The following is a 16,543-nucleotide window of genomic DNA, read 5'->3' as shown; positions in this document are numbered from 1 at the left end:
CATTGAGCAATCCCAACTATTGAAATGGAAGCGTTTTTCTGACAACCCCCAGCACAAAAAAGGCTTCTCTTCTTAATGAGCAGCATTACTGCACTTGTACTTATATTCTTATATGTATATGAGAATGGAGAAAGGGAGGTATATAGTCATGTAAGCAAAAAAGCTGTGTGAATATGAATTATGTTGCAAGGTTCTATTTATTTTTCTCTTTTAGCCCCAGGAATGGGGAGACCCGTCTAAAGAGGATCCTATCTGAAAATTTGTATTCTCCAAGCTCATTCTTGTAAAGACTTTGGCTTCACAGCTGCATCCATTTCAAAATGGCAGAGAAGGCTCCACCAGGGATGAACAGGAAGTCTTCAAGGTCTACGCTTTCCCTCCCACCTGAGCCAGTGGAAATCATTAGGAGTAAAGCCTGCTCAAGGAGAGTTAAAATAAATGTAGGGGGGCTCAATCATGAAGTTCTATGGAGGACTTTGGACAGACTCCCGAGGACTCGATTAGGAAAGCTGAGAGACTGCAATACCCACGAATCTCTGCTGGAAGTGTGTGATGACTATAACCTGAATGAGAATGAATATTTCTTTGATCGACATCCAGGGGCTTTTACTTCCATTTTGAATTTCTACAGGACAGGGAAGCTACACATGATGGAAGAAATGTGTGCTCTCTCTTTTGGCCAGGAGCTTGATTTCTGGGGAATTGATGAGATATATTTAGAATCTTGCTGCCAGGCGAGATATCATCAGAAGAAAGAACAAATGAATGAGGAACTGAGGAGAGAGGCAGAGACAATGCGTGAAAGAGAAGGGGAAGAGTTTGATAATACTTGCTGCCCAGATAAAAGGAAGAAACTCTGGGACTTGCTAGAGAAACCCAACTCATCAGTGGCTGCAAAGGTAGGGTAAACGACACGCTTAACAACAAAGCACTAGAAAAATAAAAGTACATGACACGTGTATCTGAAATGTATGAATAACTTTCACTAAAATGTTTAATATAGAAAAAAACAAGAGTATATGTAATTATGTGAACACACCTGATTAAATATCTACTCCAAAGCCCATTGAAATTAATGGAAAATCTCCCGTTGACTTCACTTTGGCTTTGAATCAGGCTGAAGCACTATAAATATAATTCAGAGTTGTGTATAAACACAAATATACATGTGATGGTATTCTGTATGTACATCTAATCTTTCCCCATAAATATAACATGAAACACAGGTAGCTTCCTTGCCTATAAAATGATTTTATCTTATTATGAAGAAATGTTTTCTTCAACTTCAAAGTGTTTGTATTGTTTCTATTAGAGGCATTGTATAGATTTAAAATGGCTGTCTCTCAATTCATTTATTAAGGACATCTAATAAGTGGCATCAGCTTAATTGTTGGGAGAGTGGTACCAGCAGCTACCAGTTGTGTTGTATCTGTCACAGGGATATTATCTCTGATTTTAAAAAAATGAAACTTTAAAACCCAGAGTGAGTTCTATATGAATATATAGAATATGCAGAAATAAGGAATCAGATTGTTTCATTAGACTATGTCCCAATCCTGCCATCTTCAGGCAAATGCCCTGCTGATATCAAGGGGAAGCTTACCTGTGTTAAGAAGGCAGGTTTGGACTGAAAGGGCCAGATTTTGGCACTGTTACAATGAAAAGCACTCGAGGCGTCCCATTGACTTCAGGGGAACTATCCATGGCATGCGGTACTACTCCATTTGAGCAAGACCATCAAAATCTGGCCCTAAATTAATAGCACTTTATACACTAAGGTTTTGTACACGTGTATTGCTTATTCTGTCTATGCTTTACCCTATCTATTGTGGGCTACTAGTGTTTTAGTCCTTTATCAATAACTTTAAAATATAAACTTTTACATAATTTAAAGGGTGATGACATTTTCATTAATTGATTAATAATTATTTCTTAATAGTTAGACATTTTAAAAAGCATATTTTTCTTTTGACAATTTTCCACCATGGACTGTACAATTGGATTGAGACCATGCAAACTTTTCCTTAAAGAATCATGCATGGGGGTATGCACATTTCATGGAGTCACAGAATCATAGAATACTAGAACTGGAAGGGAACTTGAGAGGTCATCAAGGCCAGTCCCCTGCCCTCACAGCAGGACTAGAATACAGAGCCGATAGTGAAAAGCAAGGGTGTTCTAAAGAATGTTTTAGAAATTACATGCAAATGGTTTTTCTCTTTCTGAGAGTAGAATTCTCTGGGCCATATGTTCCTCTCCATTAGGAGGAGCAGAGGGAAGCAGATATGTCTGGAAGCTATGCTACACTCTATGATCTAAGTGCACAGAATAGTGCTCCTCAATCTCCTTGCTGCTGTACTTCTTTGATACAGCTTCTGTGCAGGCAGCACTGGAATAAGCAACCAGTTCCCTCAGTGCTGTATATGGTTTGCTGCACTGTTAAGCAGGTTTGAACCCATGACCCTGAGCTTAACAGGCTCATGTTCTGCCAACTAAGTTAAGTAACCATGAGCACCCCCGATCACCAGACATATGAGTGCTCTAGTAGATGGGCTAGACAATGGCAGTATAGCAAAAGACCAAGAATTGCTGCCAGTGGCTCGGGAGCGAGAGAGACAAAGTCCCATAGAACCACACCAGCTCTGGACATGACAACAGAGGCCTGCTAGGTTTGAACTCAGATCATTGGCCTACTTAAAGTTTATCGGACAGGCCTACTGCCAGTGCAATTTTATACTGCTACCTTGTGCTTTCCAACAGCGAAGCAGGTTTGAGAGAGGAAAAGGCAGGGATGTTTTCTTGTAGATACTCCTCTGTGTTTTCTCTTGTCAGAGAGGAGGCTATGGCCCATAGCACTTAATACCCATGAGTCATGCTACCACCAAAATATACTGTAAACTAGAAAGCAAGACAATAATGCTGAGCAGATAGGGTAAAGTGAAAACCCAGGTCCTTTCTTGAGTCTATTAGAACATGTTCTGTTTGGTTTTGCTCTTGATCATTCCTTTGCTTGGTGGTTAATTGTGTGTACTTAGAGAGGGCGGGATTTTCATCGGTACTCTGCGTTAATTTAACTTTGCTCTCATTGAATTCAATAGTAAAACACCCATTGACTTGAGTGGGAACAGCATTAGGCAAATGCTGAGCACTGCTGAAAACCCCAATAAAGTGTTTATTGACACTGTACTTTACCACTGGTTTGGCTTATTTTGAAGAGCCTAGAAATATATTTGATTTAGGAAAAAAGTGGTGCCTAGTTCAGGCAAGTTTGAAAAAACCAAGGTGACTATTTATTACTTTTACTTACTAGGGCTCATATTTTTATTCATTTTTGCAACTCTTGATTTCCCCCTCATCTGGTTGAAACATTACTCACAGAGTATATAATTTTATTCTGTGTTGCTGCAATAGAATGCATAATGTGCTTGCCTGCATGCTGCCATGTGAAGCCTATTTGACTAATTTAAATAGTCTTCTATATGACTTATTGCCCCTTTTGTGTGCTTCTTAATGAGTAGCTTGAACTAAAGCATAGTATACAGTTGAAGTTTCCCTTCAACTGTCCTTGGCTAGTAAATACACTATATTCAAATATGCCAAAATTTGATCAGTTATTCCTGTTCAACCTCATGGGCACTGTGATTGAATAATGTAAATGGGAGAAGAAATTGTCCCAGTGGGCTAGCTTAATGGAGAAAGTTCAGAGAAGAGCCACAAGAATGATGGTTTATAATAAGAGACTCAAGAAGTTCCATTTATTTAACTTAAGTTTTAAGAAAAAGAAGGTTAATGGGTGGCTTGGTTAGATTCTGCAAGAAGCAACATATATGATATTTGATCATAGACTCCTCAGTCTAACAGAGAAAGGTACACATGATACAATGGCTAGAAACTGAAGCTAGACAAATTTAGACTGGAAATAAGCCATACCTTTTTAACAGTGAAGGTAATTAAACACTGAAACAGTTTAGCCAGGATTGAGAGGTGTATTCTCCGTTGCTGACTATTTTGAAATCAAGATTGTCTAGAGGATTGGGGAATGTTCATCATGGGAGGTTTTTAAGAACAGGTTATACAGATACCTGGCCTAAATAATATTTTGTCCTAAGGTCAGGAGACTCGATTACATTATTTATTGAAGTACCTTGCAGTGCTACATTGCTCTGATTCTGTGTTTCTTTTCTATGATTGGATATTTTTCTAAAAAATCTGCTCTAGGAATGATTTTTGAGTTGTCCAACCTGTGTTTTACAGGATGTCAAACAAGATGATCAAAATGAACACTGCTGGCCTTGAAATCTATGTATCAATGCAATATTAGCAAATAAAGAGATAGTCTCATATGAATCAAGATATACTGAAACTGGTATACATTCTGTGCTTTAATACAATATGCTGTTGATTGGATAGCATATTAGGATGTATGATCCTCATCTAAGGTAAAACATTCAAATTTCAGCACTTTGTTTTAAAACAGGAGAGGACAATAACTGGCCCAGGGGCCAGACGTGGTTTGTCAGGGTTAGCCGCTGGTTGTCTGCCAAACGCTGTGTTTACCTAAACATCCCCAGGTACAGTTACTCACAGCTACCAGCAGTCAAAGTTTGCCATTCCCATCCCTATTTTAAAATTATATGTATACACATCATATTATAGATTATCTTGAAACAAAGGGCAAGAAGCTGTGTTGGATAAAGTTTGTAAAAGAAAGAAAAACTTGTCTTTGCTAACCCATTATCACTACAACATGTTGCATCGCTATCTACTTATGTATTTAAGGCTCCAACTCTCTCCCTCCGCCCCCGACTAGAGGAGACTAGGCATGTGATTTAGATAATGGCATAGAAAGGACACTTACAAAATTTGTGGATAATTGTTGAATCTCCGTTATTGGAGATTTTAAAAAGCAGTTTAGACAAACACCTGTTAGAGATAGTCTAGATCAGGGCTACTCAACTTTGGAAGCCCCGGGGGCCACAATGATACCCACAGCATGTGTGGAGGGCCGCAACTTAAGTGAGGTTGCACGTATATGCAAATACAGTAAAACTCCATTAGTCCGGCATCCAATGCTCCAGGACTCCTGATGGTCCGGCACCATCAGGAACCCGGAAGTGCTGGGGCAGCCGGACAGGCTTCCCCCATTCAGCTGCTGCTGAAACTGACCAGCAGCTGAATTGGGGAAGCCGGGAGCAGAGCAGCTGGGGTGCTGCCGGGTTGGTCTCGTAGCGCTGCCCCTCGGGGCTGCGGGACCAACCCGGCAGCACCCCAGCTGCACTTGGGAACGCCTGGGGCAGAGCAGCTGGAGTGCTGCCGGGTTGGTCCTGAAGCACCAAAGGACGGCGCTGCGGGACCAACCTGGCAGGACCCCACCTGCTCTGCCCCAGGGGTCCCCGATTCAGCCGCTGCTTTGCTCGGGTGTCCCTGGTCTGCTGGGGAGGTCCAGCGGCTTTGCTGGATCCCCCCAGCAGACCAGGGAGACAGGAGCAAAGCCACACGGGCGGCGGGGTCCCTCCGCCTGTGCGGCTTTGCTCGGGTCTCCCTGGTCTGCTGGGGGGGGAGGGGGCGCAGATAGTGCGCCCCCCCCCCCCCAGCAGACCAGGCTTTTGTTGCGGGACGCCTCGGGTAGAGCAGCTGGGGTGCTGCCGGGTTGGTCCTGTGGGAACCTACCAGGCAGCGCCCTAGCTGTTCTGTCCCAGGCTCCAGATTCAGCAGCTGTTGAAACTGATCAGGCTGATTCCAGGAAGCTGGGGGGCAGAGCAACTCTGCCTCCCTCTTCCTGTAGTCAGCCCCTGGTCAGTTTCAGTGGCAGCAGCTGAATCTGGAGCCAGTTCCGACTTACATACAAATTCAACTTAAGAACAAACCTATAGTCCCTATCTTGTACGTAACCTGGGGACTGCCTGTACTTTGTAAGAAAAATGAAGGAGGTTTTAGAATAGAATGTCAAGAACAACATATGAAAACATCTTCAGCATAAACCTAAAACATATTGTTACCCATCTATCTTTCAAAGAAATACGAAAAAGTATATTATTCATTCAATCTATAAATATCTGTATTATCAGTGCGATACTTCATTGCACCTTAGCAGCTGACATGAACAGATTGTTATTGAATCGATTTCTGACAGAGTGGGGGACAAACACAAAGGACTTAGTTTGGTTTTTGGGGTTCTTTTTTTTTTTGCCAGTTATCAAACATAATAAAATCCCCCTGGGTCTGATCTAATGCCTATTGAAATTAAAGGGAGTCTTTACACTGAGTTCAGTGGGCTTTTATTCTGGAATTATGGGAAAATCATGCCCATTAATTTTCCATATCTGTGGACTAAAAATTGAAGCAATAAAAGATTTATGGAAATTTCTTTGGAAGTCATAAATTAACCCCTTGGTTGCTAAGCAAGGTTTTCACTCAGTGGCCAAGCCATATTAGTGCTGCACTTTTGATTTTCAGAGTGCCGAGGTGAGGAATGAATGATATATGTTGCTTAGGCTGATTGTGTAAAGGGGGTTATTATGAAAATGGATGTTTCTATTAGAAATGTAAAAGCTATCAGGAGAATGGAAGAAGATACATTTCTTTACATTTACATCTTGAGCTGTGCAGCCCAGACAAAATGTCTTTTCTTCTTTTGTCTTTATTTTAGGCCTTGGATGTATAGTGCTCTAGAACAGCCTGGTTACACCAATAACACTAATATAGTATCTATAGTAGCCTATATTAAGGCATTTTTGTCCCCCAGTCCTTAAGGACTCTGTTATTCCTGTTTGCTCTCTTTTCTAAATGCAGACCTACGCTGCAGGAGAAAAGGAAATTCGGTTCTCCCTCCTTCTTAAAAGGAAAGACTCTTCTTCTGTGCTTACATTTATTCCTGAACTTTCACAAGTTTGGTAACCTCAGCGCCAGCCAGCTTGTGTTGAAAATGGGGGTTTCAATAACCGTTGGTCTAATTTCATTGTTTGTCCACAGATGGACTTACTGTTGACCTCCAATTCTCACTGAGTTCATTAGGAATTCTGTCATGATGTGGCTACTGAATTGGCCTCAGTGCCTTTATGTGGACGCACTGTTAATGTAATGTTTTTGTCCTCGTTCCCAGTCCCACAGCCTTTAAGATACGATACTTCCAAAAACAAAGCTATGACAAAGCAGTTAGGATGGATTCTCATAGATTATAGGCATTTTACCACCCATTCATTCTTTATTTCAATCAGGACCTTTTCCTTCTCAACTTATAAGCAAATCTCATTTTCTGTGGAAATCTTTAATGGCAGCCAGTTAGACTATAAAACAAAGAGATTATATTTTATCCTTGTCGTTAAAATTTAATAACTAAAATATTTTAAAGTCTTGAAATCTAAGCAAGTTTATTGCTATGCCAATATATATTATATCAAGAAACACAATGGATTGGTAGTAGTTAATTGATTTTGTTTTAAAAGCTTGTATGTGTGGACTATTGAGTTGGTCATTAAAAGATAATTTACCTTCCAACGTTTGCCCATGAAGTATTATGTAACTAATGATTCAGCATTTTTTGATCAGCATAAATATCAAGAAAAAATGGGGCTGGCTACTCTTTGATCTGTCCTGCTTTAGAAGATTTTTAATATCTTCCCTTTCATAAGAGTTCCTTCAGGTTATATGATACCGTCTATGGTACTGTACATTCTTTTGAAACAGAACGTGCTAACTGCTGATATTAGAATAACAAAATGTAATACCCTTTGAAAGTAACCTGTTGGGTATCCACAGTTAATTTTTAGTAATTCTGATATTCCAATCCTTGTTTATTAGCTCACCCACAACAAAACTACACAGTGTTTATGGATGAATGTACTCCATTTGCAAATTTGGGGTTCAGAGCATAAAAACTCCCTATGATGCCCCTCCATGTTGGCTTTTGCATTTGATTGTCTGATTTGTGTGTAAGACAGGTGACAGCATGGGAGGACAGAAAGTTCCCAAATGACTGTGCAACTAAAGAGGTTCCTGTGTGTTGCTTCTTCCAGGAGAAAAAAATGACATTTGTCCTGACACATGGCTGGAGTCTTCTGTTTGACGGGAATGTGTGAATTTCTGATGCCTAGTACAGAGCTCTGGAAGCACTCAACTCTCCAAAATATTTGAGCATAGGCATGTGAGACTTGCACCATAGTTTTAAAATGCCTTTGGAAGTAAAACAGCATACCAGTAAGAGCTGCCTCTGAGTGGAGACCCCAATCTGTTCCTCATATGCCTTGATAATTCTGGCGATTGTGGTCCATACATGTGAAAATCACAAGCCAGACTGTCAACTGGTACAAATAAGTGCAATTTTTCTGACACCCTAGGAGATTTACTTATTTATATCATCCTTGTCCTCAATTCAGAATCTATTCCTAAAGTTAAAGTGCATGGTGCATTTTCCATCTTGGTAGAATGCAGACTGTGCACAAGTGACATAATGCTAGATGTGATATCTTTAGATAATTTAAGAAGTAAAGGAAGTTCAAGAAGTAAGTATAAGTTTAAAGCATAAAATCTTCATATTATTGACAAATGATCCTTCAGTTATAAAAATTGTATAGCAAAGACAAGAATCACACTAGGCATTATAAATAGTTCACATGTAGACCTTAACAGCTAGGCTACGTCTACACTGGCCCCTTTTTCGGAAGGGGCATGCTAATTTTGAAAGTGGGAATAGGGAAATCCGCGGGGGATTTAAATATCCCCCACGGATTTAAATAAACATGTCCGCTGCTTTTTTTCCGGCTTGGGGAAAAGCCGGAAAAAAAGCGTCTAGACTGGCCCGATCCTCCGGAATTAAGCCCTATTCCGGAGGATCTCTTATTCCTACTTCGAAGGATCTCTTATTCCTACCCCTCCATAGCCCCCCTTCCTGATGTACAAAATAAAGGACATGTGTGTTCAAAAATAGAAACTCTCTTTATTGAACAAAATTCGGGGAGACTGGGAAAAGGAGGTGGGAGAGGGGAATACAGACGGTGGGAGAGGGGAGGGCAACTAAAATGATCAGGGGTTTGAAACAGGTCCCATATGAAGAGAGGCTAAAGAGACAGGGACTTTTCAGCTTAGAAAAGAGGAGACTGAGGGGGGAATTGATAGAGGTCTATAAAAGCATGAGTGGTGTGGAGAGGGTGCATAAAGAAAAGTTCTTCATTAGTTCCCATAATAGAAGGACTAGAGGACACCAAATGAAATGAATGGGTAGCAGGCTTCAAACTAATAACAGAAAGTTCTTTTTTGCAAAGCAAATAGTCAACCTGTGGAACTCTTTGCTGCAGGAGGCTGTGAAGGCTAGACCTATAACAGAGTTTAAAAAGAAGTTAGATAAATTCATGGAGGTTGGGTCCATGGAGTGGTATTAGCCAGGGGGTAGGAATGGTGTCCCTGGCCTCTGTTTGTGGAAGGCTGGAGATGGATGGCCTGAGACAAATGGCTTGGTCATTGTCTTCGATCCACCCCCTCTGGTGTTGGCCACTGTCGGCAGACACGCTACTGGGCTAGATGGACCCTTGGTTTTTATGTTTTTATGTTCTAAGCTCAGGGCTCAGGGTCGGGGGTCTAACTGGGTCACCTTGATTTTCATGCAAACCTGCTCCTGGGTGGCCAGGCTGGCAGCTATCCTGCCCTAGATGGCCACTTTCCTTTGCCTAGTGTAGAGGTCATGGATGAGGTCCACAATGTCCACACTAGACCAGGCGGGCGCCCGCCTCTTGCGGCTCCGGGAAGGCTCCTGGGAGCCGCCAGCCTGGTCCTGGGAAGAGGTGGAGGGCTGGGTGGCAGCGGGTGGCTGGCTCGTGCCGTGCCAGGTGCAGGGTCTGCTGGCTGGGTGCGGGCAGGCTTGCACCTGGCACGGGCACCGTAGCCAGACCGTGCCCCTTTAAGGACTCCAGGGCCGGGAGGGGGGCACAAGAGTTTCCCTGGTGGTGCCCAGAGTGGCCACCAACGAAAGCTGGGGAGGGCTAGCCCCCCACTAGTTCGAATTAAGTGGCTACACAGCCCTTAATTCGAACTACTTAATTCGAACTAGGTGTTAGTCCTCGTAGAATGAGGTTTACCTAGTTCGAATTAAGCGCTCCGCTAGTTCGAATTAAGTTCGAACTAGCGGTTTGCCTGTGTAGCGCCTAGCAAAGTTAATTCGAACTAATGGCTGTTAGTTTGAATTAACTTTGTAGTGTAGACATACCCTTATACTGCTCTAAATCCTGTTTTCTTATCAAATTTCAGCTACTTATTATTGCCAGTCATTTATGAAAAGGTATTTTTTATTCCAAGTTTAGATATGGACACTGAAAGGTTGGAGGGAGTTTGGGCTGGAATTTGGAGGGAGTTTGGGCTGGGAGTGGCTCTTGCTTCATTGTTCTGTTTGGGTAGATCTGATTCCAAACTTTGTGGCTCAGGCCCATCTATATTCTAGGAAATGTTTAATGAATTGTACATGTCAAAAATGACATTTTACACGCCACTAGATTCACACTGAAACCTCCTCCTCCACTTGGCTAATACTAAAACTTGCTTCATTTACCTAACAGATTTTCTGTCCTGCCCTCTAATAAGTAAGTTAACTAACTGACCAATAGCTGCAAAGTTAATCATAGAATGGCTCTTAAAAGTCAGGTTTTCCCCAAGGTGGTTGTGAATTTCACTGGAGGACATTGTCACCTAAGCTTTAGTGTTTTCACTCATCTGTCATTGAGTCCCTTCTGATGCAACCATAAGGGTTGGATACAGCTTAAAATAACCTAGGTATAGCACATGCCAGAACGATCCCAAGGGCAGCCAAATAAAAGTAATACAGTTCCGGATGACGTTGGTCATTGCAGGATGTCCCCTGGATGAAAGGGGTGGTGACATTCCTTGCATTATACAGTGCTCAATTCAACTTTGCTTATTGTAATACCATGCCAAGTGATATTTTTAGAGAATTTATGGGACAATCCCAAATCTGAATGATTTACAACTTACCGAAGTTTTCTAAATCTATTAAGATATTTACATCACAATAGAATGAGACATCAAAAAAAGTTTTGTTCTAAACTTATGTTTGAAACGCATTTTCAGATATCTTCATTCCAGAGCACTGTAAACCCTGCATTATATTTCTTTAATTTTTAGGCTGATCAATCTGCTCTATTCCTGTGAAATGTATGATTTTGCTTGAGTGCAATGATTCCTGGGTTACCATGATTAAATTTAAAAGATGTCTGTAGTTAGTTAGCAGATGATAACTGTGTACTGAAGAGAACAGAAGTAGGTGAGCATCCGGTACTTTTCATAGGCTTGTTTTGTTCTCATATTCTCTTTCTAACATTTTCACACAAGTGTGCAAAGTCCTGGCAGCAATTACATACAGTGGCATCACTTACAAGAAAACTAACTTGCTTTTACTTTACATTTTTTCAGATATAAATTCCAGAATAACCTGAAAGTGTAAGCTACAAGGGTATGTCTACTCAGCAGTGTTATTTTGGAATAACTGATGATATTCCACAATAACATAGACCGTGACTACACTACAAGCAGTTATTTTGACATAATGTTAAAATAATTTCTAGCTGGAGGACTTCTTACTCCGACTCCTGTAACCTTCATTTTATGAGGAGTAAGGGAAGTTGGAGGAAGAGTGCTCTTTCTCGGACTTCTTGCTGTGTAGACAGCACCAAAAGCCGAATTAAGTTATTTCAACTTAAGCTACGCAATTAACGTAGCTCAAGTTGTTTAAAGCTTATTTCAGCTTTAGCCTGCTGTGTAGATGTGCCTCAAGTTATAAACATTTCCACATGTCTGAGCTTACTGCACATAAACTCTGCATGATTACTAAGCACTTAGTATTTGATCCATAGCCTACTGAAGTCAATGAAAAAACTATGATGGAGTTCCGTGGATTTTAGATCAGGCCCTACCTTCATTTAATGCACAAGAGCAAAGCATGGAATATTTCAAAGGAAAAGAAAAGTCCTGCATTCATTGAAAGTCCCAAACTCCAGTGAAATTCAGTGTGAATTTGGATGCATGAAAAATGCTGGCAGGTTCATAGGGCTTGATCCCACAAGGTGACAAGTGGTCTGGAATGTAGATATCTGAAAGTGAGGCTATGCCTTTGAAATAGAAGTTTAGAACAGAATTTCTTTTGATGTCTCATTTTATTGAAAATGGCAAGAAAAGAAATTCTAATGTAGCACAATTTTAAACATTTCTCTTTATATGTCACTTATTTCTAAGGTCCCTGTGACAGGTCCGGGGAGACCCGCACTCAGGCACTCAGGCTCACCCCTCCCATGCTCCAGGGGGCCAGCAGAGCCCGACAGTGGCGAGCCATGGCGGAGGCACAGCTGGGACTGAGCCTCCAGCACACGGCCGGCCTGAGAATAAAGAGGGGGTGGGGCACAGGGGAGTGTCAGGACACTCCTGACATAGAACGTCAGGACTTCCCCAACGGCGGCAGGCACTTTCAAAAGGGCCACCCACCGCGGAAGGAGGGGGAGATGTTCCCTAAGCCGGCATGGAGTAGAAGCGGCGGAGAACAAGGGCCGCTTAACACCAAGGCCAGCGAAAACTGTGTGGTGCTGGACGAGGGCTCCACGCAGCCGGAGGAGCGAGGAGACACTCCACCCCCGGCAGGACCACAGACGGGGGAAGTATCAGAGAGGGACAAGTTGGAGGGTAGGAAGCAGCCCAGAGCAGGGTGTTATTGGCACCCGTGGGCTGGCGCATTTTGGGGAAACCAACCCACTTGTCGTGCAGAGGAATTGGACCCCTGCACTTAAGGGCCCTGGGCTAGGACCTAGAGGAGAGGGCAGTCCCGGGTCTCCCTGTGCCCTGCGTACTCAATACCAGAGAAGGGGGAATGGTCGTGGCAAACAAGGGGGACATGCCCAAAGGGCAAGCGGACTAGGAATCTAGCCACACTAGGAAGCAGAGCAATGACATTGCAGACATTTGACCATTGCAGGCACCCTTGCAGTATGGGGGCGGAAAGATAGACAGATGAGGGAAGCAACGCGGGAGCCCTGAAAAGGGGGACTTGGACCGTTACAACACCTCCACCCATCACAGTCCCTATCCTGCAAACACCAAATCATATTTACACATCAGCATTCCCATTGACTCCTATTGGTAAATCACATATTCATGCTTAAAAGTTCTATTGAACCAGGCTCAGAGAGTTGTATACATTGCAGGATTAAGCTATTAATTTAGAAAGTCGCACATACACAAGCTTACTAGTCTTTAAATACAGGGATTTTTGTAATGTAACATCCATCATGGATTTATTGAAAAGATGTGGTGCACAATCCATCTGTTACAATTATTAATTTTTAAGGGATTTATAATAGGAATGAATTTGGCCATGATCATAATTTAATGTTTGCATTAAAGAAATGCCCCTTGGTTCCATTTAAGTATACACAGATTTGTCTCTGTTTTTGCAACATAGATACTCCATACCAACCTGTTCAATAAGTTTGATAGCAAATAAGTCTTCATTATGTTAGGTGGAATACAAATACATACACACAAGTACAGTCACTTCTCACAAAGTCAATAGAACTGTTGATGTGTAAGTTCCTCAGGGTTGTGTTCATATGTTATCCCTGCACTCTTAAAATTGTTCCCCACTAAGAACTTCTCTTCTTGCCATTTTCAGTCATCTATTTTGCTCAGCAGTTGTATCTTAACAATTTTTATCTAATGGTTTAAGCAACTCTAGATTTTTTTACAATGCATTATGCAATTGAGTCTGTTATTATATTTTATTATTTTATAGAGTGCTGCACTTTATTCTATTCAGCTGCTAATAAGAGTGTCATTTTATTTAAGGAATAACTCAGTTGATCTACAAAAAGGCTAATGGCCAAGCAATTCAATGTGATGAAGGAACTTGATTAGACCTTAGTCAGGTTATATCAGTTACTCTGAAAATTCAAAACTGAAAACCTGTTTAAAAGGATAAGACTACTTCTTCAAGTGGGTTAAGAAATCTGGATTTGAATTTCTTCATGTTAGTAAGTCGTAAATGAGGGTTTAAGAACAACAGTGTTTTAAGCTATGGGCAGGACTGCTGGAATGGGGCAGTATAAACATACATAAAAAATTGAGAAAAGTCCTGATTCATTCTTGACAAGAAATAGTGTGAAAGGTCAGTACATTTCTATTGTTTCTGTCCCCAGAGGCTAACTTAATGACAACTGGAATAGAGTTAAATGAAGCTAACTGATCAGATTACACATTAGAGTGCATCCACACTGGCTGTCTGGAGTTGAAGGAATGTGAATATAGACTTTTTTAGAGCTTTAAATTCTTTGTATTTGTTACCTGCAATGGCTTGTTCTGACATGGTATTGAGACTGCTTTGCATGCTTTTAGTCTAACAGTATATGTAGTAACTTCTTGAGTTGGTGAATACAATCTTGTGGTTAAGTCATGCACCTAGAAGGAATAGATATGAGATATAGTAATAAGTTTTTGGAAAATTGAGGGGGGAGAGTTTTCCTAAAGAAAATGTTGACTTTTACATGAAAAATCAAAATAATGTAGTTAGAAAATTCTGCTCTAGTGCCTCATGGAAGGAGTTGTTTGGGTGCTTCATGCCCCCATTCATAGGTTGGGCTCCCTGGTAAAACTACATTTTCCATGATAATACATGGTCTCCTTTCTTCATAAGAGGAAGCAATACATAATGGGAGATGTAGTTCTATGAGGGAGCCCAACCCTCAGAAAAGAATGAGGACATGAGTTTTCAACTGCTCAGTTTTTCAGCAAAAGAAATGAAATATCCTTGGAAAGGAGACACTTTTCATTCCATCAAAAATAATTTCAACAGAGAATTTTGATCAGAACTAATTCCAGCTCTGTGTGATCTTGATTAAATCAACTAAACTCTGTTTCAGTTCTGCCATCTGGAAAATGGGGATAGTAACATTGCCCTAAACACATATGTTGAGGACTTAATATTGCTTAATATTCATTGGTTAGAATTTATATTTCATGTTACTCAGTTTTTAGATTTGCCTCATCAGACATCAGAATCTGTTTATTGCATTCTGAATTGTATTATGCTCAGTTACATTGTACTGTGTAATGCTGAAGTGAATATACATGTTTTTGACACTATACTATATGCAGGACATTAACCTAAAGCAATTTTAGGTGCTGCAATGATGAGATGCTGAGTAATTCCATTTAGTACTTATATGGTTGAATCTAGTATAAAAAGAAAATAATCTAGTTGTTGTAACTTATTTTGTACATGTACATTTTGATGAAAGAAACATATTCAAGAGAAATAATCTTTTGATTAGATTAACATAGATGAGAGACTTCAGACCAAAAGGAATTTTGTTAAATAAACTTGCTATAAACAGCATAGAGAGGGTTCAGAATGGAAAAGGCTTCACTCTACTAACTATAGCATTGATACTGTGACACTACAATTTTTATCATAATGTTATGGCACTGATAATAATGACAACTGTAAGGAAGATAAGATGCCTTAAATCTCTCCTTTTTGGCTGCTAACAAATCTCCATTCCTTTGAAGAGCAGGCTACTCTGAATTGCTTTTTTTTTTTCCTTTGAGGCTGATTTTGTCATTACAGGCAGTCCCCGACTTACGTTGGATCCGCACTTACGAACGGGGCTTTTCTCGCCCCGGAGCTCACGGGCGGCGGGACCGCCCAGAGCGCAGCGGTCCTGCCACCGAGTCCTCTGGGGCGAGAAAAGCTGCTCTGGGTCTCCCTGATGTGCTGGGGGGGACTCCCCAGCACAGCAGGGAGACCCGAGCGAAGCCGCACAGGCGGTGGGACCTCGCTGCCCGTGCGGCTTTGCTCCTTTGCCCCGGAGCAAAGCCGCACAGGCAGCCGGGTCCCCCGCCTCTGCGGCTTTGCTCCTGTCTCCCTGCTGTGCTGGCTTTGCTCGGGTCTCCCTGCTGTGCTGGGGGGGACTCCCCCAGCACATCAGGGAGACAGGAGCAAAGCCGCAGAGGCGGCGGGCCCTCTGCGCCTCCGCGGCTTTGCTCAGGTCTCCCTGGTCCGCTGCCCCCCCCCCCCCCCAGCAGACCAGGCTTTTGTTGCGGGACGCCTGGGGTAGAGCAGCAGGGGTGCTGCCGGGTTGGTCCTGCGGGGACCTACCCACAAGTGCCCCAGCTGTTCTGTCCCAGGAGTCCAGATTCAGCTGCTGTTGAAACTGATCAGCGGCTGATTCCAGGAAGCCGGGGGCAGAGCAACTCTGCCTAGGGCTTCCTGTAGTCAGCCGCTGATCAGTTTCAGCAGCGGCTGAATCTGGAGCCAGTTCTGACTTACATACAAATTCAACTTAAGAACAAACCTATAGTCCCTATCTTGTATTTTAAAATTGAAATTTTGTTTTATGAGGTATAAAATTGAAAGCATAAAATTGCATAGTGCTCCTGATAATGTATCTGATACAAGCCTATGGCAATGTTGGAGTCAAATTAAATGCAACTCTAGCATTTATAATAAATGTAACCCCAGAATCTATTCTCATAGGCATCTGTGCTCTGTTCTCATAAT

General features: G+C 41.8%; 1 protein-coding gene across 1 annotated transcript in view; it reads left to right on the top strand.

Annotated features, from left to right (window-relative positions):
* KCNB2 (potassium voltage-gated channel subfamily B member 2) overlaps nt 1–16,543 on the top strand; it is a 288,523-nt gene that overhangs the window by 13,971 nt on the left and 258,009 nt on the right. Inside the window, exon 2 of the mRNA XM_006131524.5 lies at nt 215–899. Coding sequence (XP_006131586.3) covers nt 321–899 — 579 coding nt within the window. The 5' untranslated portion in view covers nt 215–320. The remainder of the gene's footprint in view (nt 1–214; nt 900–16,543) is intronic.

The sequence above is a fragment of the Pelodiscus sinensis genome, chromosome 2 (genome assembly GCF_052426305.1).
Source record: "Pelodiscus sinensis isolate ZL-2025 chromosome 2, ASM5242630v1, whole genome shotgun sequence".
Classification (NCBI taxonomy): Eukaryota; Metazoa; Chordata; order Testudines; family Trionychidae; genus Pelodiscus; species Pelodiscus sinensis.
Note: the sequence above shows the minus strand (reverse complement) of the source record. Positions and strands in the feature narration are given on the sequence as shown.